General features: G+C 32.9%; 1 protein-coding gene across 3 annotated transcripts in view; it reads right to left on the minus strand.

The window, feature by feature from the left end:
* Positions 1 to 1,239: 1,239 nt before the first annotated feature.
* Positions 1,240 to 26,461, minus strand: part of LOC136042185 (uncharacterized) — a 440,431-nt gene continuing 415,209 nt past the window's right edge. For all 3 annotated transcript variants that reach the window (XM_065727116.1, XM_065727115.1, XM_065727117.1), the window contains 2 exons: positions 18,270 to 18,535; positions 1,240 to 2,501 (listed from right to left, as the gene is read on the minus strand). In XM_065727116.1, the coding sequence (XP_065583188.1) occupies positions 2,323 to 2,501; positions 18,270 to 18,535 (445 nt within the window). In that variant the 3' untranslated portion in view covers positions 1,240 to 2,322. The remainder of the gene's footprint in view (positions 2,502 to 18,269; positions 18,536 to 26,461) is intronic.

Here is a 26,461-nt window from a genome sequence, read left to right on the forward strand (position 1 = left end):
TGACATTATACAGTGCGTAAAATGTATTGTATTATGAAAATATTTTTCATTACCATGAAATATGCCTAGAGGACGACTCAAAAAAAGACACCAAGTTAATGATCTTTTAAGCTTCCTTTAAGTAAAACACATAAAACCTTGAATAACAAAATTCAAAATTCATGGGGAGGGGGCATCAAGATTTTAGAAATGCCTAGGTGAGGCATAGCCTAAAATTGGTTGGGAGTCACTGCCTTAACAATTTAAGTGATGCTAGGATTTTTCAGAAAATCAAACATATAGATCAAAGATCGAAATGAATTTTATTAACTTCAAAAATGAAAAATTACTTGCTTAGTATTTTTCTTGTTCTAAATTTAGGCATATCCTCTTTGTTTTATCTTCTCTTATTTCTTGGCTTGTAATTTTGCTCAATCTAGGCATATACTTGTGTGCTTTAACAAAAACACATAAAACCTTGAATAACAAAATTCAAAATTCATGGGGAGGGGGGATCAAGATTTTAGAAATGCCTAGGTGAGGCATAGCCTAAAATTGGTTGGGAGTCACTGCTTAACATTTTAAGTGATACCAGGATTTTTCAGAAAATCAAACACATAGATCAAAGATCGAAATGAATTTTATTAACTTCAAAAATGAAAAATTACTTGCTTAGTATTTTTCTTGTTCTAAATTTAGGCATATCTTCTTTGTTTTATCTTCTCTTATTTCTTGGCTTGTAATTTTGCTCAATCTAGGCATATACTTTTGTGCTTTAAAAACACATTATTACTCATTCGATAAAAACCATGAAAAAAAAAGATTTCCGTATTGTCAGGATATCTGCTCATTAGAGCTCGGAGGTGGAGATATTTGGGCCATGTTCTCCGAAGGCAGGGCAGTTAGATCCCAAAAACCACTTTACATTGGCACCCAAACAGAAGTCGAAGACGGGGAAGACCCCGGAAAACTTTGCATCGAACATACCAGTCTGATCTGCGCAGTATCCATGCTTCAATTCAACCCGATTGGAAGACATATGCGCAGCTGCCCAATTCATAAAAGATTGGCGAAGTCTCGTGGATGCCCTTGGTGCCTCTGCCGGCACAAGCGGATCTAAGGTAGGGATATCTGCAGTGGTATAATTTTGTCCTGAGCTAAGGGGAGGCTAATCTCTTTAAGGAGGGACATGATCACCTTCGAGGAATACTTTGCTTTGAACAGATCTTAACCTCATAGCCAACTTATAATTTTAAGATATTACGACTGATTCCATTTATTTTTTTTCGCATAATAATAAAAATAATATTCACATTTGTCTCTAATCTTCTCAACAAACGTTGTATATAAATCACATACTTTACGTAGGAACATTTTTCATAGCACAACCGCAAAGCACAATAAGAACGAAACAGAAAAAATACACAATGGCACTAAATCAGATCTTCAAGTGATCTGGCACGCGAGTTCAAAGACCATAGAAAACGCGGTTCTACTAGAAACTCAACCCAGCCTCCAAGAGAAAAGTCACCAATGCCATCTAGTAGCTTTCAACTCAGTTATACTGCCAGAATTATATCTCTTGCCAAACTGATCAAGCTAATTAAAATTGTTTGGATTATACCCAAAGATTATACTTAATGAAATACTAAAGAAGAATAAGAAAACACTATTGATCGTGAAGGTAAATGACGTTGACCGACCTTGACCAATCTGTTATCTTCATTACTAGATTATTGTAACAGCAAAGTTAGAAAAACATAGTAAAAAAAGAACGGTAAGTATTTGTGTTTTCACTAATATTTCTGTCTTATTTAGCTGAAAAACAACCCTGTACAAACATTTACAATCAAATATTCAAATCTAAATACGTTCATGGTATCACTGTTGTCAGATACCAGCTTCAAAGGCTTGGCATCAAATGTACTTATGCTCAGCCACAGAGTAAAACACTTTTTCAAGGAAATAAATTAAGTTTCCGGAATATTAAGCTTTTAATAAAATGCATAACATAAGCTTAAAACAATTACATTTGTACATGACTCATTACAAATACTCATAATTAAAAAGATATCCTTATGTGAAAACATTGGCAAAGTAGCTATCAAACCCCCACTAGACTGCCATTAATTCCTTCTTTTTACATCAAGATATAGGCACTTTTGCATTTTATTACATACAATCTTTGGTTAACGCTCTACTGGTACCACTTTGTTTGGGTAGTGCTGGATTAGCACCGGTGTCTTTAAGTCCTGTTAGAGGTATTTGAAATCGATGAAGGTCTGGCCTCTCCAGCTTTCTATGTTCTTTATGCCATTCCTTTGTATTGGTACATAACACTAATCACACTGGTGTCACTTGCTGTGATCCATCACTTAAGCAATCAAGTTCAAGGTCACCTCTTGGCGTATGCTGAAGTGTTATATATTGTGGTGTATAAGTGGCGCCAATATTTCGCAGTAGAGGTTCAACGGCACTACCGTTACTATTGGCATTGAAGTAGGTGTCACCCGCAACATCAACTGAAAGAAATATGGTTACAAAATATTAGAAGAAGCAGCATAATTCTTCATTAGAAGCGATAAGCACAAAATCGAATGCGCTTGAGCCACGAGCTATATCCTCAAATTCCCAAAATCTACAGAAAACTAATGCACTAAATCTTGATGGCTAATTTGATAAAATTCTTTTGTAATCTCTAACCCCCTAAAGAAACTACCGGAGCTTATCAACCCCCTTACCCCACACCGTTAGAAGTCTTTTTTAGCTTTGTTTTATTTAATGTACCAAGGACACTAAAAATCGAATGTAATTCTTTAAATTGTATAATTGCAAACGTACACAGTTATATATGTCTGATCATATTATATGTTATATATTATTATATGTTAAATATTATATGAGGGGGATTGCCCCCTCCTCAACACTTCACTCTGTATGTTCAAATTTTGTCAATTCTTTGAAACGACTCCTGAAACATAAAGGTCATTTAATTAGGAAAATAAGTAACTTTTTAAAGTGCCGAAAAACCGTAGCGTGAAAAGGGTGGTGCTGAGGAGGTGCCTTCATATAAGTAATAATTTCTGTTCGTTTAAAGCTTTAATGTTGTTCCTTACTTTTAGTAAAAAAAAGACTCTTTTGTTCTTTATTTAACGAAACTTAGGGACAAACATTTTTTTTAAAGGCAATGGAAAAAGTATGCCAATTAAAGTAAAAGTATATAAAAATGAAAAAAGAAAGTAATTACAAAAAATACTCAAAACAATAGCCTACTTACAAAAATCAAGATATAAACTCCCCGAATTCAGTTCTGTTGGGCAATGCCGAAGCGTTGGACGGATATTTTTTAAGAATATCTACAGTTTTGAACTTGGTTATCAAACATCAAATATTTAACGCTTTATAAAAAGTAACACAATATCAAAGTAGTTTGTTGAAAGTAAAACATTAAAGCTAAGATGAAGAAAACCAAATAAAAGAAATTAATTCAATATTTTTAATTTAATTTTGGATACCAAAAGCCAGTATATTTGACACGCTTTATACTTCATAACTGTAAAAAACTAAATCTTTTTCAAAGTGACGACTAGATAAATACAATCACTCCTGAAAAAAACAAATGATAATAAAACACAAAAAAAACATTTCCGTTCAGGGGAAAATATAGAAATTCCCAGCATTCCATTCAAGGGAAACATTTCTGATTATAGAGGCCTCATATATCAGCTCATGGGTGCTCTTGCATGCAAGTAAAAGTTGACGGCATATTTTTTTCTTACCGAAATTGCCCCTTATTAACTTGTTTCCCTTGTGTTTTCTATAATTATACGAACTTTTGTTTTTTAATAATTGCACTAATTACTAATAAACAAATACATATATAAGATCACCTTAAAAAGCTGATTCTTTGAATGAATGTTATCAATAGTCAGGCTCTTAAACTTTCATTATTGACAAGGATCGTTATTTACTTACCATTCATTACTATGGAGAATTTGATTTTTCTTGCTCCAGCCAAATCATATAAAAAAATGTTTGTGTAAAACTAGAAAGGGGTCAGTCAGTCACAACTTAGAACTTATATTTTTCTTATTAAGGATCAAAATCAATTGGCAGGCAGCCAACAACAGGGCAACACACATTTTTTGCATGGTTTTTCCCTATTCTGCTCGCTTTCCTTTGGTTTCCTTATAATTGCCTTATAGTCCCAAATTATGGGGGGGGGGGTCATGCCCCCCCGGAGCCACTTATTATAATGGAGCTCTAGAAGTGCAACTTTCATGACTGATTAAGTAAAAGACAAAAACACTGCCATAAATCTAGGCATAGAACTAATATGAGAATTATTTAGGTTGATAAGCAGTTGGGTGTTGTACACTAAACGGGAGCATAGTTTGAAAATAAGGAACCCGTGGGAAAAATTATCAAAAAAAGAGCGAAAAGAATATATCATCATGGCACTCTAGAAGTGCAACTTTCCTGGTTTTTTTTTTTAGCAAAAGACAAACACTACCATAAATGTTGGCTATGAATTAATATGGGAATTATTCAGGTTATTCGAGACTAAGCAGTTGGTGGTTGTACGCTTAACGGGCACCAAACTTGCTAATAACAAATGCGTGGAAAAAGTCAGCAGAAAATGCGTGAAAAGAATGTGTATTCATTCCACTCTAAAAGTGCTACTTTCCTGATTACTTTAGTACGGACAAACACTGCAATAAATCTAGGCTCTGCATTAATATGGTAATGATTTAGGTTATTCAAGATTAAATAGTTGGTAGCTGTACACTTAATGGGCACTAAGTTTGAAAATAAGGAACACACGGGAAAAATCAGCAGAAAATAAGCGAAACGTATATAATCATAGAGCTCTTAAAGTGTAACTTTCCTCATTGCTTTAGCAAACGACAAATACTGCTGTAAATCTAGTCTATAAATTAATAAGGGAATTATTCAGGTTATTCGATATTAAAAAGTTGGTAGTTATACATTTAATGCGCGCCAAGTTTGAAAATAAGGAATGTGCGGGAAAAATCAGCAGAAAATAAGCGAAAAGTATGTATTCTCATAGAGATCTTGAAGTGCAACTTTTCTCATTGCTTTAGCAAACGACAAAAACTGCCATAAATCCAGTCTATAAGTTAATATGGGATTTGTTCAGGTTATTCAAGATTAGGTAGTGGATTGTTGTACACTTGATGGTTGCCAAGTTTGAAAAAAAGCAAAGTGTGGGACAAGTAAACAGAAAATAAGCGAAAAGAATATCATCATGGCGCTCTAGAAATGCAACTTTCCTGATTGCTTTAGCAAAATAAAACAGGCCCATAAATCTAGGCTATGAATTAACATGGGAATTATATCGATTATTCGAGATTAAGCAGTAGGTAAATATAACATTTCAAAATAGGGATGAAACCTTTTAATTGACAGTGAAACAAATATAAAATTTTTAACTGGAAATTTCGGACACATGTACAGTGTCCATCATCAGCAGTAAAATTAAAAGACGTTAATAAAAACAAACACAATTTATACCCAATAAACTAATTACATATAGTTTATTGCTCTTATTTTTTTTAGATACAACGGTGGAAGCAAGTCTCCTTGAGCTTTTTGGTTCCGGTTCATTAGATTTATCTGACATATCAGTTGGACAGAGGTCAAAGCTCTTAGGTGAAATGAGATTTACTTTATTTGACCTCAGTGAATTATCATAAACTGAATTCAGTCCAAATTCACCTATATCTTTGTTTGTGAAATTGTTCTTGAGTATTTTTTTTTTTAATTTCGATTGTTTTCCTGAAAATTTGATTTAAACCTTGGTCCCTAGAAATCAAAAAAACATTCTCAAACAAAATAAAATGATTTGGATAATTATAAACATGTTCCGATCGAGCCGACGTGAAATCTTCAGGTTTGGGATTTTGCTTTAAGGACGATGAAATAGAATTATGATGTTGTAGTAATCTCATTTTCAAATTCTGGTTAGTACGTCTCACATAAGAGGTTCCACAAGTACATGGGATTTTATAGACCCCACTTTGTTGCTCTACGGAAGTTCGATCCTTTCCAGAATTTAAAAAAACTAGCCAAAGTGTTACTACCTCTTAAAGCTACGTTTAAACCATTATTTTGTAACATTCTTTTAAGTTTTTCACTCAGCCCCGGAGCATATGTTAAAGAACAAAAAACATCTTTCTTTTCTGTTATTTCCAGGATATCGTTAGAAAATTCTAGAAATTCTTTCCGTCTTTTCGAAAAAGTCTGGTCAATTTTAAAATTTCTTTTAACAACAATGATTCCTCCTCAATGAATTTTGGAGAGCAAATTCTAAAAATGTGGTCAGTTAAGAATATGATTAAACCAATTTTTACTTGGCGAGCGTGACCGTAGAAGAACGACAAAAATCTATTATTGCTAGTAGGTTTTCTGTAAATTTTAAAATTCAGACTATTTCCATTTTTTAAAAGAAGAACATCCAGAAAAGGAAGTTTCTTATCCTCTTCTATTTCTATTGTAAATTTTAAATCACCTCCCCAAAAATTGAGATGTTCTAAAAACCCTTTTAATTCCTCCTCCCCATAATGAAATTATGTCATCCATATATCTCCCCCTAAATTTATGTTTTGAAAAATATGAATCTAAGGCTATTGTTTCAATATTTTCTACAAAACAATTTGCTAATAAAGGACTTACAGGGACCCCCATGGACAAACCATTTACTTGTTCGAAAAAAACCCTCTGAATTGAAAAAAAAATAAGAGAACGCCAGGGACCCCACATCTGAAAGTAAGGATCGCGTGTGAAATGGTTATTCAGGATTAAGTATTGGTTGTTGTACACTTAACGGGCACCAACTTTGAGAGTAAGGAACGCGGGGTAAAAGTTAGTAGAAAATGAGCAAAAGTGCATGTCGCTTTAAAAGTACAACTTTCCAGATTGCTTTAGCAAAAGACAAACACTGCCATAAATCTACGCTCTGCATTAAAATAGGAGCTGTTTAGGTTATTCGTGATTAAGTATTTGGTAGTCGCACGCTTAACAGGCTCCAATTTTGAAAATAAGGAACGCATGGGAAAATTTAGCAGAAAATGGGCGAAAAATATATATAATCATAGAGCTCTTGAAGTGCAACTTTCCTCATTGCCTTAGCAAAAGACGAACACTGCTATAAATCTAGGCTATAAATTAATATGGGAATTATTCAGGTTATTCAAGATTAGGTAGTGCATTGTTGTACACTTGATGGGTACCAAGTTTGAGAATAAGGAACACGTGGAAAAAATTACCTTAAAATGAGCAACAAGAATATATCAACATGGTACTCTAGAAGTGCAAATTTCCCGATTGATTTAGCAAAAGACAAACACTGTCATAAATGTAGACTATGAATCAATATGGGAATTATTCAGGCTATTCAAGATTAAGTAGTTGGTAGTTTCTTAGCTAACAGGCGCCAAGTTTGAAAATAAGGAACGTGTGGCAAAAGTCCGCAGAAACTGAGCGAAAAGAATATATCATAATGGAGCTCTAGAAGTGCAACTTTCCTGATTTATTTATCAAAAGACAAACACTACTATGAGTCTAGGTAAAAAAGGTAAAAAAAAGGTAAAGGATACGGCATTAGACTTTACAGTCCCTACCGGCGGTGCTGATCTCCGTTTCTTGGCCCTTCAGCCAGGAAGTGCTATGGGGGGTTGGGGGCCAGCCATCCTGTGCTTTCGCACACCCTTCCTGTTTACCTTCCCCAAATTTCTCCAGGTACCCATTTAGAGCTGGGTCGACTCTGGCTAGGCTTACAGAGTCACGCCACTGTCCCCCGTCCCAAACTGAAGAATTGGGTACACTGGGATTCGAACCCGCGTCCTCTCAGACAAAGGATCCCGAATCCAGCGCACCAACCAACTCGGCCAGGACGGTAAAAATGTGGAACGCTTCACGATTTTGCGTGTCAGGGCGATCAAGAAGTGCAACTTCCCTAATTGTTTTTGCAAAAGACAAAAACTGCCAGAAATATAGGCTATGAATTAATATGGGAATTATTTAGGTTATTCAAGATTAAGTAGTTGATTATTGTGGACTTAATGGGCGCCAAGTTTGAAAATGAGGAACGCACGGGAAGCATCAGCAGAAAATGAGCGAAAAGTATATAAAATTAGAGAGCTCTAGAAGTTCAACTTTCCGGATTGCTTTATCAAAAGACAAACATTGTCATAAATGTAGGCTATGAATTAATTGGGAATTATTGAGGTTACTCATTAAATAGTCGGTTATCGTAGAGTTAACGAGCACCAAGTTTGAGAATGAGATACGCTCGTAAAAAATCATCAGAAAATGAGCGAAAAGAATATATCATCCTTGCGCTCTAGAAGTGCAGCTTTCCTGTTTGCTTTAGCCAAAGATAAACAGTGCAATAAATCTAGATCCTGTATTAATATGGAAATTATCAATATTATTCAAGGTTAATTTATTAGTAAATCGACTATTAACTATTACAATAATAATAATAGTATGTTACTAGTAAATTTCAAATTAATAGTAAATTGACCAGCCTAGAAAACTTTTTCGGTTGACAAACCTAAAAACATTGAAAAACCTAAAAAACATTCATTCTGTAAAATTTATCCTTTTAGTGGATTTTTGACATATGAATAGAATACTTAGTTTCTTTTGTTTTAAAAATTATTGTATTATTATATATTTTTATTATTATACATTATTATTATCTGTATTACTTTACTGTTACATCCAGTAGCATATATTTATATTCAATATCCCGACTAAATGGATGAATGATTTTTTTATTACTCAGGGAGCAGTTGCAGATAAATTAGATTTTACATTGTAAACAAGAGAAGTGACCGGTTGCTTCTTTCATCATTCAAATTTTGGGAACAATGGACAGGATTTACACTACAAGAAAATACTTAGCAACCAAAAGAAAAATAGGAGAAAATCTGGGTTTTCATGTGTGAATAGACCGAAGATGGAGCCAGGGCGCAAACAATGTTTTCATTTTAATGCCCTTGGTACCTTGATCAATAAGTATAAACTCTAATAAAGAAGAAAACAAGGAAACTCACAGAGGCTTAGACCACTTTCTTATATACACAGTAGTAGTATATTATTGAAAACTTTTATCTTCAGCTCTTTTACACACCACCCTACGAGAATGTGGGAAACGTTCTTGATACATTATATTGAGCAGTAAATTTACAGAATTCAATCAAACAACTTGCGATAAACAACTGTAAGTAAGAAGTGACTCTTGCTAATAGTAACGAAGAGCGCGTCCCAAAAAAATATTCGCAACCAGTGGCTTAAGAATGAATCATTTACAATATAGGCAATCAGAATGGAAGAGAAAATATTATTCAGAATTTCTGAAAAGCGCCAGAGCTTATTAATGAACATTTGCTTCAAAATAGCAATGGTTCTGGACTTTCTTGCACTTGGGGCGATCTTGATTATCACCCTCCCCTGTCTCCAAAAAATTTCTGACCAAATTAAAACAATTTTTATTTATTAACAAATTCTGAATATAGTTTGACAAAAAATATTGAACTTAATCAAATTCAGTTTAATTACTTTTATTTTTAAAGAAAAGTGATAAAAATATGGGAAAATGAAATTTTCAGATTTAATTTCCTTATAATTAATGCCAACTGTATCGTCTAGGCATACTTTATTAAAAAAAGAAAAAAAATGATCATGATCGTTGTATCCTTTATTTGAAATTTTGCACCCCTAAAATATCTGCGCCAGGTGAAAGTGCCTGCTCTGCCCCCCCCCAAATAGCTTCTACTTTAAACGATACAATTTTCAGTTCGAAAGCTCTAAGAGGCAATGGCTATACATTTTTTTTCTCATAAATACTTTCAGCATAGCAAAGAAAAAAAAAGAAAATGTAAAATAAATGTGTATGATTCTAATAATTAACAAAAACAGTCAACATCCCCCTTTCCAACTCAAAATACCTATTGCCGGGAATGTAAAGAGAGGGGGAAAAAAGGAAAAACAAAAGACAAAGAAAACAAAACAAAAACAGATGCACTTAAAGAAAATAACAATCAACCACCGACCACTGAACCAGCAAAAATCAATGCCATTGCATTGTTGCAAGCAGGGAGAAGTTACTGGTGGAAATTTCTCCTGAAATAGCCCAATTGACCCCCAGAAAAATATGTGAACTTAAACCTAAAATGCATACTTTTGGTATTTTGAAGACCCCCACCCCAAAGGGAAAATATTTTGATCTCTAGCTTGAGTGAGGCTAAAGCAATTCAGAAAAAACAGGCCCACTATGAGCACCAGAATCTTAAGAAAAAAAATAGTAATAAACAGAATAAAATATAACTGAATCCAAGAATAGAGTCCCAAAACATAAGTGGAAACATTCCATTACGTCCTTACTACACCATCAAACTCGTTATTAAAATGTAGTCAAGTGTTTGCTGTATCACAACATCCCTATGATGCGCCCTATTAAATGGAGGAGCATTTTCAATCCATCATCTGTCTTCTTGTTGATCTAAGACTCGCACAAATAAGACTCGCACAAATAATAAGAGTCAGAAAGTATTATATATGAAATTCACCATAAATATAAATTGCATCCACATAATTATAGCTGCAGGTCAAATCGATGTAGCCTACACAAAAGCAAAGTTGAGGCTCAATTTGCAATTAAAAATTTGTACCGATGAATTAATAAAATTAAAAAGAAAAAATGAAGATTCAATGTGTCGGATTGTGAAATTGGAAGCTGCCAAGTTAGAAAATGATATCATCATATGGAATGCAGTTTGTGAGGATATTGATAATGCTAAAGCTTTATTTACAGAAGTTGTTCGCCATGGATTATAATTGCCTGAAGTAAATTTTACAATCTCGCAATATGACAGAAATCGTAAATTCTTAAAGGTGACACTAAATAAAAAAGACGACAAGTTTTCTATTATAAAAAATGCCAGCAAGCTGAAGGACAAGACATTTCATGGAAATAATAGCAACTTGTTTATTAGTGATGATGTGCCAGCCGAAATTCGTAAAATACGTAAGCTGATTTTAGCGAAACGGGATAAATTGCGGAAGATTCCTAGATATGAGGCATGGATATCAAAGGGGATTCAGACAAACTTGTTTGTGAAAAGACCTGACGGCTCAATTACAAAATATTCATTTAGGTATAGCATACCAGAGGTTGACGACTTTCCAAACGTTCAAGGACATGTAGGCCTACATCATAGTTTTCCAAGTGATGTAACAGTGAGATAAAATCATATCGTCTAATAGTAAAGCGCCCTGTTAGTATGTTTTAAAATATACAAGTAGGAAGCGTTTAATCATGTTTTGTCTCGTATTTATTTGTTTTTTATTTATTTGTTTTTTAGTTATCTTCTCACTAATTTTTGTTGCTCTATATATTTATTACGATTCTTTCTCCTTAGTCATCTATTTTTATTATGTTTTTTTAATGCTTTTTCTGAAGCACACAGGGGTCTTTATGAATAGTGGTAGAATATTGAAAGAATTTGTCTTAGAATGAAGACATTTCTCTTTTCTTTTCTTAGTTGTTTCTGTGTGAGTTACCTTTTATTTTTGTTTGTTGGGCGCAAGGGTCGTGGTGTGGTTATTCTTGACATGGTGGTAATATTTGATAATGGATAGAGATAGTGATGGAATTCCATCATCAAGGTTAAAAGAATTTGAGCGAGATTCTCTTTTGTTTCATTCAGTTTTCCAAAATATTGTAGCTAGTGATAATGAGGATAATAGCAGCATATTAGATATACCAAAAAATCGATATTTATTTTTGAATGGATTGGCAAAGAAAAATTCTAGAACAAGGAGGATATCGTTTTGGAATTGCCGGGGCTGGAGGACTGCAGGGGATACAATTGACACTTTTCTATCGACATCAGATACGGACATATTCGGCTTATGCGAAACTTTTTTAGATGAGTTTTCAATTGAAAGTATTCATGTTGATGGTTATCAATTGTTTCATGTTGAAAGGAAAAGGTGGTCTTGGTGTCTTAATTAAAAGTTGCATACCAGCCCGTAAAAGACTAGAATTTTTGCCGATGAATATTGAAATGTTATTTGAATCTTGTGTTGTCGAATGTTTTTTTTCCAAATAATGAGAAGATTCTAATCGCAGTTATTTACCGTAGTCCGTCAGCTAGTCAGATGGAGTTTAGAAATTGTTTTGAAAAATTCATGGATAAATTAGCTAGTCTTAATACTTCTTATCTAGTTATGGGAGATTTTAATATTGACTTAATGAACCTTGTTTCTTCTAATCAGAATAGACTGGATAGTAACACTTTGAAGTTTTTAGAATGTCTGCTATCTCATGGATTATATCCTGTATGTCTTGTACCTTCCAGAATAACTGATACGTCATATTCACTAATTGATAATATTTTTTCACCTGAAAGTGCTGTTAGTACATATGTCATTCCTGATGATTCATCTGATCAATGCATACTTATGGCTGATTTTTTGCGATATTTCCCGCATAATGAAAAGAAGTCAACAAAGCGAAGAGACTTCGGGAAAGAAATTTGTTAAAATTGAAAGAAGCACTTGGTGATGTAGGGTGGAGTTCAGTAATTGATGAAATGGATCCGGATCAATCCTTAGATAACTTTTATAATATATTGACTGAGAAGCTTGATAAATTTTTTCCGTATAGAAATCTGAAAGGAAAGAGGCATACACCAAGAAAACCATGGGTAAATGCATCGCTTTTGAGGTCTATTAATGAAAAAAATCGCTTATATAAAATTAAAATGAAGTATCCCACTGAAATAAATATAATACGTTTTAAAAACTATAAGAATCTGTTAGTAAGGATTCTTAGAGAAAATGAAAGAGTGTATTATGAAAATTCATTTAAAAATTCTGATTCTCCTCGAAAAACTTGGAATTTAATTAAGGAGAAAATTGGAAAAAATAAAAAGCTATCACATCCTGAGGTATTAATTAATACAAATGGTGTAGAAGTTAGAGAACTGCAAGATGTTACTAATATGGTTAGTGATTATTTTGCTGGTATTGGTCAAGCGATTGTTTCAGCAGGAATAGATTTGTCCCCCTACAGGTCGCATAAAGAATATTTACCTCCCAATGAATGTACGAGCATATTTCTGGTTCCTGTTAGTTTTGCTGAATTTCATAAGATTATCAAAAATATAAAAAATGGTAATTCAGTGGGACATGATGAATTATCAAAAAATTTGTTAAAGAGTATTGCCGGAGTTATTTTTGAACCACTTATCCACATTTTCAATTTGAGTATCAATTCAGGTATATTTCCTAGTAGATGGAAAATTGCCCGAGTAATTCCGTTGTATAAACAAGGCGATAAATCTGATGTAAGTAATTATCGTCCAATTGCATTTTTATCGCCATTATCTAAAGTGTTTGAAAAAATTTTAAAAGAAAGGATTTCTAGCTATTTAGATAAAATAAATTTCTTTACCAAATATCAATTTGGATATAGGGCAAACCGTTCGACAGAACAAGCAGTTGCAGCTCTTTTATTAGAAATAAATGATTGTTTAGATGATGATTTCCATGTGGCTACTGTTTTGTATGATATAAAAAAAGCATTTGACACTTTAAATCATGAAATTCTTCTTGACAAAATGATAAATTCCGGCATAAGAGGGAAAGGATTGCAAATTATTAAATCATACCTATGCGGACGCAAAATCACAGTAAATGTCGGTGGAAAAATGACTAATTTAAAAAGTCTTACTGATATTGGTGTCCCCCAAGGCTCAGTAATAGGTCCACTTTTATTTTTGATCTATATTAATGATCTTCCCCGAGGTTTGCATGAGAATATTAGCCATGCAGTTCTATTTGCAGATGATACAGCTATAACAGTTAAAGCTAGGGATTCATTGACATTGATTGAAAATCTGACTATAAGTGTTACCTCAGTTAATCGATGGTTTGTTTCTAATAAACTAGTACCGAATTTTCAGAAAACTAATTTTATGGTTTTTGGTCGTTCAAAACGTTCCACTCGAGAGATTTCTTGTGAGGAGCTACAGGCTGGTGATCAAAAAATTTGTAGGGTCCAATCATATCGTTATTTAGGAGTTTTTCTTGATCCCCTTTTGTCATTTCATAATCATATTGATTATTTAATATTAAAACTTGCTCAAAATATTGGGTCGATGTACCGTGTGAAGAATATTTTTCCTTTTACCATTTTAAAAATAATTTACCACTCTCTAATTACTTCTTATTTGAATTATTGCTCAGTTGTATATCTTAATACATTTTGGAAGCATATAAAACCCTTACAGGTACTACAAAATAGGGCAATAAGAATACTTGGAAATTTCTTACATCGACCTTCAAAACTTGAAAATGTTTCGGAAACTAAAACATTATTCCTCTTCTTAAATTTGTTAGATTTAAATGATATACGAATATTAAATACTTCCATATGGCATTTTCAAATCCAAAATTCTAAAAAATATTTCTATGACAAATCTCTGTTAATCTTACTTCCTCATTCGGATTGTCGGAGGTCTAGGATGTATCAAATTCCTTTTGTAAGCTCTGAAAGGTCAAAGTTTTCAATTAGATACCAAATACCCTTCATTGCTAACAATCATAAGCTGAATGATAAAATTCTGTTTGATCCATCCCAAAAATCTCAGCAAAAATCTCAACTAAATTTAAAAAAGCAAATATTAAAGATTGTTTGCTAAAATTTTGATTATTCACCATTGATGATGAAAATTTAAATTTTAAATTTAAATTATTTGATCTTCTTATTTGTCTGTTTGTTTTTGTGTCCCTGTGTCTGGGACGGCCTCCCACGTCCCTCCTGCCCGATATTTATATATTTTTGCTAATCTTTTATGAGTTTTTTTTTCTATTTTGTGTATCTTCTACTGTATTTTACTTTGAAATCATTATTACGATGAGATGTTGATGTTTTTTCTTATGTTTTTGCACTGTCCCAGCCTTACGAGCTCTGCTCTCTATTGGGGCATAATATTGTTTGTGGATTTTTTGAGTTGAATAAAGAAAAAGTTGAGTTGAGTTGAAAAATCAGCCCCTTTTGAGGAATCTGATATATCAACCTTAAAAAAACCGTTCATATCCCGCCTCCTCTATCGGCTGGACCTATGTGTGTGAAACCAAAGTGTATGAACAGAAAATATTTGTTTTTCAACTTCTAACTTTGCAACATTTACCAAGATGGACACGTTCAATAAATGCTAGTGGTTGAGCTAACCCATTTAAAACTTGATTATGCTGTTGATCTGTCTGTAGTGTTTTAATTTCATCAAGCACATACTTAGGATGTTTTTGGTGGGAAGGGGGCAATAATAAGCATTTTTATGGGGAGAGGCCAACAATAGACAAAATTTGTTTGATAATTTGAATAGAAGGTTCCTTAGAAAGTTCAAAAACTCATAGGATTTTGATGGGGTCCCGTGCCCCAAGGATCTCTTCCTGTGTAAGGAAGGGGGCCCTTAATCTTACTTATTTGTTGATGTTGCTGGTGTGTTAAATATACAATGTCATGGATAAAATTTATCTCCTGTTTTGCAACAGAAAATTTGCAAAGGGAACAAGAACAAATAATGAAAAATAAGAGGAAGAGATATTAAAATTTAAAATAGTACACATAAACAACAAAAAAGAAATGGAAAACGTTCAATGAAAACAAATAGATTAAACTGTAAGAAAATTACACGTAAAAATCCTGACAGATGATTAAATGGTGGAAGATTTCGAAGTTTGTAGGCTAGTCATAAGAACGCAAAAAAATATAAAATGTTTTGCAAGATGTTTGTAATTTACAATAATAAATCCATACAAAATGTTATTTAAGTTTTTAAACAACATACCCAGTATATTCAAAAGGCACATTTCTTTGCAATTTTTGAATTCAAAACATCTTGAACATGAATTCGCTTAATCACATCAAAACATGAATTCACTTAGCAAAGACTAGTGGATCACGTGGAAGAAAAGGAGTTGATTGCTTTGTTATTTCAACTTCTGATCTTTTTCCTCTAATCTAATTTTCCAGGAAAATTTTAACTCTGATGACTTCAAAGCTTAGAAATAATAATAATACCAGTTTGACGTGGGGAAGCACCTCTATTTCAGAAACAGAAATAGTTTAAATAATGAAAATATTGACTCTCTTCTACAGAATCAGACCTAAAATTTCTATCATTTCTATTAGATACATTTAGGGACAGTACGACATATGTGTTTTTATTTAGGCGACTGTCATGGCTTAACTATTGTTACATGTTACTAAATTTTAGTTTTTTATTTATAATTGAAAAGACAGTGTGGTTTAAAAAATAAATGTCATTAACTAAAAAGATTAGGTCGTTAATGGTTTTAGTCCCCTTTACTGAAAAAAATACTCCAATTCCTTCCCTAGAGATTAAGACTTTTTTATACCTATGTAAGACATTTTGACAGTATTTGGTGAATATCACTACGCAGAGAATGGGAAAAAGGGAAAACACTTGTGATTATTCAAGAGGTTAATTTAATTATTCAAGAGGTTAATTTAAAATAGTATATTAATTCATTTCATATGAATAAAAAATAGATGTAAAACACTTGCAAGTCCTTTTTTGTTTACTGATTTGATTAAGTTATCAAAACAGTTTCCGTTGAAATCCTAGCAAATGTTCGTGCCAAAATTGGATGAGAATTTCTCACAGAATTTTTTTTGGAAAAGATGTCTAAGGATTTCAAAGATCCCTCATACCTTAAAAGCTAGTTTCGAAGGCAGCCCCTTCCCCATCTTAAGGTTATATCTTTGAATAGCAAGAATCAAAACCAAAGAAAGATAGCAAATAAAACAACAGAAATTATAACCAATAAGAGTTAGCCTGTCACTTCTTCTGCAATTGCCAATTCACGCTTTAGAAGCTTTATCTAGGCATCAGTTTTCAGTACTTTGTACCGGAAAAGTAATTGAAAGTAAAAAGTAATTAAAAGTTTTATTTAGGCATCAGTTTTCAATACTTCATGGAGGAAAAGTAATTGAAAGTAAAAAGTAATTGAAAGCTTTGAAAGAATTGAAAAACTGAAAGGAAAAGTAATTGAAAGTCTTATTTAGGAATCAGTTTTTAATACTTTGTAAAGGAAAAGTGATTGAAAGTAAAAAGTAATTGAAGAAAAATGAAAGCTTTGAAAAATTGAAAGGAAAAGTACTTGAAACTTTTATTTAGGCATCAGTTTTCAGTACTTTGTCAAGAAAAAGAAACTGAAAGTAAAAATTAATTGAAAAAATTGAAAGCTTTGAAAAAATTCAAAAATTGAAAGGAAAAGTATTTGGAAGTTTTATTTAGGCATCAGTTTTCGATACTTTGTGAAGGAAAAATAATTGAAAGTAAAAGCTAATTGTAAAAGTTGAAAGCTTTGAAAGAATTGAAAGATTGAAAAGGAAAAGTAATTTAAAGCTTTATTTAGGCTTCAGTTTTCAATACTTTGTGAAAGAAAAGTAATTGAAAGTAAAAATACTGAAAAATAGCAAATGTATCTATTTTAAGAAGTTTAGTCTGTAAAATCTACTGGCATTTTCATAAATTTTGTTCTATTTTACGGTTATAATAAAAAGAAAATTCTTTCAAAATGCCTGTTGTTCAGTCTGTTTACCTTATAAACTTACGAACGCTCTGTTTGATTTGATCAAAGAGATCTTTGATCTAATACTGTGTGAATAGTGGGAGGGCTACAGAGATGCCCGTGATACAAAAGAGTGCGAAACGGCAACCCCAATATCACTTGTCATTCTCAGAAGAAAGTACTAGAAATTCCAAAATAGACCAACTTTGGCCTTTCGCAATTTTACAATGAAATGAACTGGCAAAAATACTAATTTCTTGAGGGAAACGCAGCTATATGCTTAGTGACAGCTATTGTGTCAAGCACCAAATATTAAAATCAATTTTTATAAGAAAAAAGAACTATCTGCTCAATTTTCCTCACCAAGTACAAAACTTCCTAGGAATAAAACGACACGAGAGAGGGTGGTACCCCTGCAATGAGCTTTGAACCGTAATTTTTCGTCATAAAGTGTAAAACAACCCCTTAAACCTTTTATAAACATTGATGATGGTGAAGAAATGGGGAGCTAATCCTAACTGGTTAAGTACTGATACTAGTTGCTAGTAGGACTACTGGTTAAGTTTTTTTTAGATGATGGTGAAAATGGGGAGCTAATTCTAACTGGTTCGCATAGGTTCAGTTCCGTTAATTCCCAATATTTGTCTCACCTTCTACAGTATGGCCATTATTATCAGTATATACAACACTTGTTTCAATGGAGGTAGATTTGCGTCTAGTGACAAAAGAATTGTTTCGTAAGCGTCGATCTAGATGCAGCTCCAGTGAGTTGGTGCCCTCTATTTGTACAGAACTCATTGGGATACCAAGACAGGGTTGTATTAGCCTTTGGTTGTTCGCAAGAAGCTCGACTATTTCTGATGCTTGGGGACGCAGTGATGGAGTTCTATTCCAGCAGCTTTTTAGCAATGTTTCACTAAAACAGAAGAAAACAATAATTTTCCATGACAAGAAAATCGTTAACGTTGCCTACATTGTAAGACTGATATTTTTTATTTATTTTTGAGGTTCTACGATATTTTCCCATAAATTACTTTCGTCATCGTTATTTTTTTACGATAGATTTTTCTGTTGTTACCAGGACTGTTATAGGACAACGTGTCATGTTTTTTTCTGCCATCAAAAAAATGTCAGTGTTTTTTCTTGTCATTGGATAAAATTGCATTGTTTTTTTATGGTCGTAGAAAAAATTGTCATCGTTTTTATTTGTCATCGGAAAAAGTGCCACTGTTTTTATTTGTCATCGAAAAAAACATAATTGTTTTAATTGGAAAAATTAGTGATTTAAAAATTAGTGAGGTTTTAGCATGCACCGAACCCCCATTCCCCTCGCCTTGCGGGTGACAGGCTAAACGTTGCCTACATTGTAAGACTATTTTTTTTATTTATTTTTAAGGTTCTACGATATTTTCCCATAAATTACTTTGGTCATCGTTATTTTTTTACCATAGATTTCTCTGTCGTTACCAGGACTGTTATAGGACAACGTGTCATGGTTTTTTTCTGCCTTAAAAAAATGTCAGTATTTTTTTTTGTCATTGGATAAAATTTCCTTGTTCTTATGGTCATAGAAAAAATTGTCATCGTTTTTATTTTTCATCGGAAAAAGTGTCACTGTTTTTATTTGTCATCAGAAAAAATATCATTGTTTTAATTGAAAAAATTAGTAATTGAAACATTAGTGAGGTTTTAGCATGCGCCTAACCCCCATTCCCCTCGCCGTGCGGGTGAAAGGCTAAACGTTGCCTACATTGTAAGACTGTTTTTTTTTATTTGTTTTTAAGGTTCTACGATATTTTCCCATAAATTTCTTTGGTCATCGTTATTTTTTTTTACCATAGAATTCTCTGTCGTTACCAGGACTGTTATAGGACAACGTGTCATGGTTTTTTTCTGCAATCAAAAAAATGTCAGTATTTTTTTTGTCATTGGATAAAATTTCATTGTTTTTATGGTCATAGAAAAAATTGTCATCGTTTTTATTTGTCATCGGAAAAATTGTCACTGTTTTTATTTGTCATAAAAAAATATCATTGTTTTAATTGAAAAAATTAGTAATTGAAAAATTAGTGAGGTTTTAGCATGCGCCTAACTCCCATTCCCCTCGCCTTGCGGGTGACAGGCTAAACGTTGCCTACATTGTAAGACTGTTTTTTTATTTATTTTTATGGTTCTATGATATTTTCCCATAAATTACTTTGGTCATCGTTATTTTTTTACCATAGATTTCTCTGTCGTTACCAGGACTGTTATAGGACAACGTGTCATGGTTTTTTTATGCCTTAAAAAAATGTCAGTATTTTTTTTGTCATTGGATAAAATTTCATTGTTTTTATGGTCATAGAAAAAATTGTCATCGTTTTTATTTGTCATCAGAAAAAGTGTCACTGTTTTTATTTGTCATCGAAAAAACGTCATTGTTTTAATTGGAAAAACTAGTAATTTAAAAATTAGTGAGGTTTTAGCATGCGCCTAACCCCCATTCCCCTCGCCTTGCGGGTGACAGGCTAAACGTTGCCTACATTGTAAGACTGTTTTTTTATTTATTTTTAAGGTTCTACGATATTTTCCCATAAATTACTTTGGTCATCGTTATTTTTTTTACCATAGATTTCTCTGTCGTTACCAGGACTGTTATAGGACAACGTGTCATGGTTTTTTTCTGCCTTAAAAAAATGTCAGTAATTTTTTTGTCATTGGATAAAATTTCATTGTTTTTATGGTCATAGACATCGTTTTTATTTTTCATCGGAAAAAGTGTCACTGTTTTTATTTGTCATCAGAAAAAATATCATTGTTTTAATTGAAAAAATTAGTAATTGAAAAATTAGTGAGGTTTTAGCATGCGCCTAACCCCCATTCCCCTCGCCTTGCGGGTGAAAGGCTAAACGTTGCCTACATTGTAAGACTGTTTTTTTTTATTTGTTTTTAAGGTTCTACGATATTTTCCCATAAATTACTTTGGTCATCGTTATTTTTTTACCATAGATTTCTCTGTCGTTACCAGGACTGTTATAGGACAACGTGTCATGGTTTTTTTATGCCTTAAAAAAATGTCAGTATTTTTTTTGTCATTGGATAAAATTTCATTGTTTTTATGGTCATAGACATCGTTTTATTTTTCATCGGAAAAAGTGTCACTGTTTTTGTTTGTCATCAGAAAAAATATCATTGTTTTAATTGAAAAAATTAGTAATTGAAAAATTAGTGAGGTTTCAGCATTCGCCTAACCCCCATTCCCTTCGCCTTGTGGGGTGAAAGGCTAAACGTTGCCTACACTGTAAGACTGTTTTTTTATTTGTTTTTAAGGTTCTACGATATTTTCCCATAAATTACTTTGGTCATCGTTATTTTTTTTACCATAGATTTCTCTGTCGTTACCAGGACTGTTATAGGACAACGTCTCATGGTTTTTTTCTGCTTTAAAAAAATGTCAGTATTTTTTTTGTCATTGGATAAAATTTCATTGTTTTTATGGTCATAGACATCGTTTTATTTTTCATCGGAAAAAGTGTCACTGTTTTTGTTTGTCATCAGAAAAAATATCATTGTTTTAATTGAAAAAATTAGTAATTGAAAAATTAGTGAGGTTTTAGCATGCGCCTAACCCCCATTCCCTTCGCCTTGTGGGTGAAAGGCTAAACGTTGCCTACACTGTAAGACTGTTTTTTTATTTGTTTTTAAGGTTCTACGATATTTTCCCATAAATTACTTTGGTCATCGTTATTTTTTTTACCATAGATTTCTCTGTCGTTACCAGGACTGTTATAGGACAACGTGTCATGGTTTTTTTCTGCTTTAAAAAAATGTCAGCATTTTTTTTGTCATTGGATAAAATTTCATTGTTCTTATGGTCATATACATCGTTTTTATTTTTCATCGGAAAAAGTGTCACTGTTTTTGTTTGTCATCAGAAAAAATATCATTGTTTTAATTGAAAAAATTAGTAATTGAAAAATTAGTGAGGTTTTAGCATGCGCCTAACCCCCATTCCCTTCGCCTTGCGGGTGAAAGGCTAAACGTTGCCTACATTGTAAGACTGTTTTTTTTATTTGTTTTTAAGGTTCTACGATATTTTCCCATAAATTACTTTGGTCATCGTTATTTTTTTTACCATAGATTTCTCTGTCGTTACCAGGACTGTTATAGGACAACGTGTCATGGTTTTTTTCTGCTTTAAAAAAATGTCAGTATTTTTTTTTGTCATTGGATAAAATTTTATTGTTTTTATGGTCATAGACATCGTTTATATTTGTCATCGGGAAAAGTGTCACTGTTTTTATTTGTCATCAAAAAAATATCATTGTTTTATTTGAAAAAATTAGTAATTGAAAAATTAGTGAGGTTTTAGCATGCGCTTAACCCCCATTCCCCTCGCCTTGCGGGTGACAGGCTAAACGTTGCCTACATTGTAAGACTGTTTTTGATTTATTTTAGATGTTTGCCTGATGGCAAAAGAATTGTTTGACAAATGTCCATACGGGTGCTATCCTTTAGCGGGCTAGTGCCCTATATTTGTTCAAAGCTCACAGGTATACCAAGACAGGGTTTATTCGATCGTTTGCAAGGAGCTAAAAAATATCTGATGCTTGAGGACGCAGAGACGAACTTATATTCGAGCAGCATTTTAGCAGTGCTCCGCTAAATAGAAGATAAAAAAACATACGATTTCTACAAAAAAATACGGTTAATTATAGCAAAGACCATTTTTTTTTCAAGTCTAACTACCTTTGGTTTTCTTATTGTTTTATTAAATTCAAATTTATCATGGGAATAATAAGAAGGTTGAAATATATCTCGTGACCCAATTGTCGGTGCAATACAAAAGACTAAAACATCTAAAAGTAAGAATGCGAAGAGACAAAATATTGAATAACGTCACGTGAAAATACAAATAAATACTTATCCTATGCTAAGAAAAGATATAATTTTAATATTTTGATGGAGGAGGAGAAAGACGTTAAAGGAGTAGAAAGGAGGAAAAAGGAGTGGCCAAGAGCCAAATATTTTCCCAAAATATTCGAATCTGAAGTAACCCCGTTGTTCCATCTTCCATATGTTTCAGAAACTGTGAACCTTTCAGAGTGGTATGGACACTTATACTTAAGCACCTTCCTCCTGAAAATGATGCCCCTGATATTAGTAGTTTAAAGTATTAGCAATTATCATTTGTATAATTATTGCCTATATTGCTTATAACATTGTAAGCATATATTTCATTACGATAAACAAACCAATGAAGCTGAAATCGTTCTCAATGTCAGGTGTATCTTTATGGTAATTACTATCAATCGATGTTATTGACTTAAGTTTTCAGAGCAAAAGAGTTTTTTTTGTGAAAAATAATCATATCGGTTCCCATCAGATAAGCAGAGGTATCTATGGACGTTCTTACCTTTTCCAATAATAAAAAAAAATGGGATACAGCATGTCTTGCACATTTCTTCACTGCTCCTCCTTTGCGCGTGCGCAATAGCAAATTTACATTTGCAATGTTTTGATACGCTATTAGGAAACTATAAAATATCTCAGTACCCTGATTACCGTCCCTTTGGGGCGCTCTGATGTGTCCTATTTTTGAAACAAATTTTCATGACTGTATATATACCTAGGATGTGAAATGTACTGTCATTATATCTACATTATTTTATTGATTTTACTGAGCACCGACATTGTTAATTAGCCTACCCGATTTTAGATACCTTTAATTTTCTTGGGTATAGAAATAAGCAAGCTGGAGATCCATAGAGGCCTGACCTAGGTACTAAAGGACTAGATTTAGTTTTATTGCACAGAAGTGCTCATATAAATTTTGCTTGTGCCGCTGTTAATTTGAAAATGGCAAAAATGGAAGGATAAAATTGGTTTAAATTTTTGTTTTCAATAAAACGTAAATTCCTATAGTCTAGAACGCCGTTTTTAATCTAGCATCCAATAATCCAATAGAAAATTATATTCCGAAAAATCTTTAAATTTAAAACCAAACAATTTAAATTACTTTCTTTTTCGTTAATCCAGTCACTAATTTTAGTATTTATTCAATTCTATTTAACTATTTCATTTCTCTTTATATATTATTCGTGCATAAAATGGATAATATTGTTTTGATTGAAATTTTAATGGTGTCTTTTTCCTAGTCCGCACAATCAGAATATTTACGCCCATACTGAAAATCAAATTATATTTTCACCTTCTCCATTGCTCCTGCAAATTTTTATCAATGGCTTTCTGCAAGCTCATGAAAACCTGCATTCTAACTATGATTAAAAACAAAAGTATTGCCAAAAATCTACAGGAGCATATGATTCGCAGTGATATTTTAAAACAAAGCTTTCAAGTTCGAAAAACACCATTAATATGACGTCAAAAGTATCAGGACAATCATAAGCAATACCATCAGGAAGTGTAAAAAATTGGCTACTATTTGTTTTTCAAATGAAGATATTAGTAAATTATATTTTTGAGTTCTGAAGCTTTCTGAAATTCACTAAAATTGTTAGTAATTAATTTCTATTAGCTCATAGAAAAAAATGTAATCAAACTGTAGCTAACAAATTTTTATCAGGAGGATGGAACTTGGCCGGTATTGTACCAAGGACGCTGAAAATGAAGTAAAATTGAATGTTTAAGTGAAAACTTACACAAACATAGATATTAAAGGATCTCAACGTGCAGTTATGTAGTTTTTCGTAGTTGCAGGCTTCAAACTGAACAAAGAAACATACATGAAAAATCAACAAAGACAAGCTACTGAACATGAAAAATCAACTGAACATGAAAAATCAACAAAGACAAGCTAAAACACATGACGCCAATCAGAAGCCATAACTTTCCTTTGAAGGTATGAATTTCTTTTGGAATCAACAGACTTTTAACATTTGAATTGTAATAAATTAGATATGCTTATTTTTTTAACGATTGTGGCAACACTGAAGAAAATATGATACTTTCCCAAAAGTGTCATAACAATAATAAAAAAAACTTGGAAAATCGCTGGTTGAAGGTATGAGTATATCTAAGATAGGTCCGGGGGAAGGGAGAGAAAAATCCATTATAATTGCCCTCAGTAGTTTAATAATCTGTTTTAGAACTGTCAATTTGAAGATTCAATTTTGAATCTGATAATGGGATGACCAAATAAATGCAAAATTTCACGATCGTCCGCGACAAAGTTGAAAAAAATCTGCCACAATATTTAAAACTTTAAAACAATGTTCAGGTCATTGATAAATTAATCAATATAAAGGGTCAAATAAGCAAGTTTATTGGGGGTCCATTTAATATCTTGCACACCAAAAGGATTTCGACGGTTGATAGTTTAGAAATTTCTGCTGCGCTTTTCGTCTTGCAATATCGATAGGTTAATATAAAGTGTAAATCTTCTTCTTGGGTTTATAATGGTTTCTGGTAGATTAAATGGTATTTTAATGATTGTTCTTGGCCACCAAGATTATCCATTGGCGTACCCGATTTTTAGATACCTTTGAATTTATTCAGCTGTCCTAGTTTTAGGTCCATAGACGCCTGATCCGTGTGCCGAAGCGGCGACTTTGGGTCGACTGAAAATCAGACGGCAATATTGTTTACATAGAAAGTATTGTGTATTTTACATATTTTAGTATTTTGCTTATTTTGAAATATTTTACTTGAATTTTAGTAAATGTTTTTGACTGACCAAAGTGACACACTGGCATTTTAGGTGCCAGAAACTGGCAGGGGCTCTCATTCATTTAAACGTAGAGAGAGAGGGCAATGTTTTTTTCTTGTTTTCTTTATTTTATAATGAGGATACACAGAAAAGTGCTTTTCAGAACCCAACATGGGAGGAGGGGGTCTTCCTTTCTTTTCTGTTTTTCATAAAAATCCCATAATACATTTACCAAATAAATGAGGTCAATTACCCTTCCCTCCCTCTTGGAGTCACAAGTAACTGGTACACTATCTTATGATGCATTAGCACGGTTTTTTTTTATTAGATTGTTTCAAAGTTACGTCTGTTTTCATGACATGTCTGCTTTGTGATGTCATGTCCGGTTTTACCCTTATGTCCGTCTTAATGTCATGTGTCCTGTATTTTAAGGTGAAAAAAAAATCTAGAAAGTGGATGCCCCACGGTAGATAACTCCGAAGACCACACTGCCTTTCCATGACGAAAGTAAAACAGTTCAAAATAGGGATGAAACCTTTTTATTGACAGTGAACAGATATAAAATTTAACTGGATATTTCGAACACATATACAGTGTTCATCATCAGCAGTAAAACACTGTATATGTGTTCGAAACATCCAGTTAAATTTTATATCTGTTCACTGTCAATAAAAAGGTTTCATTCCTATTTTGAACTGTTTTACTTTTGCCCCACGGTTTTGAACAGTCGACAGAAATTGTCACCCTTAAGGTCTGTTCTTCTTTGCTTTTGCGCAACTAAAACGATCCTTTTTTTGAATTGGATCTACAAAAGTGGATCCTCTAAAACAGAAGATGTTTAGGACGGTTGTTGGACACCGAATAGCCACCCAGGCCCTTTCCAAAGATCATAACCCGCCAAAAAAAGACCATGGTTACTCTATGCTGGTCAGCGGCTGGTATGACTCACAAAGAGTTTCTGCAACCAGACCAAACCATCACAACAGATGCCTATTGTGAGGAGATTGATGAAATGAATTGAAAAATGTGTCTGGAGCAGCTGGTACTGGTCAACAGGAGAGGTCCGATCCTGCTCTATGACAATAGCTGTCCGCATGTTTCACAAACTACCGTCCAAAAATAAAACTAATTAAGCAGTAAAGTTCTACCTCTCCCCCTCACAAAACGACCTCTCACCAACCGGCTATTATCTTT

This window comes from Artemia franciscana, unplaced genomic scaffold (assembly GCF_032884065.1).
Source record: "Artemia franciscana unplaced genomic scaffold, ASM3288406v1 PGA_scaffold_74, whole genome shotgun sequence".
Taxonomy (NCBI): domain Eukaryota; kingdom Metazoa; phylum Arthropoda; class Branchiopoda; order Anostraca; family Artemiidae; genus Artemia; species Artemia franciscana.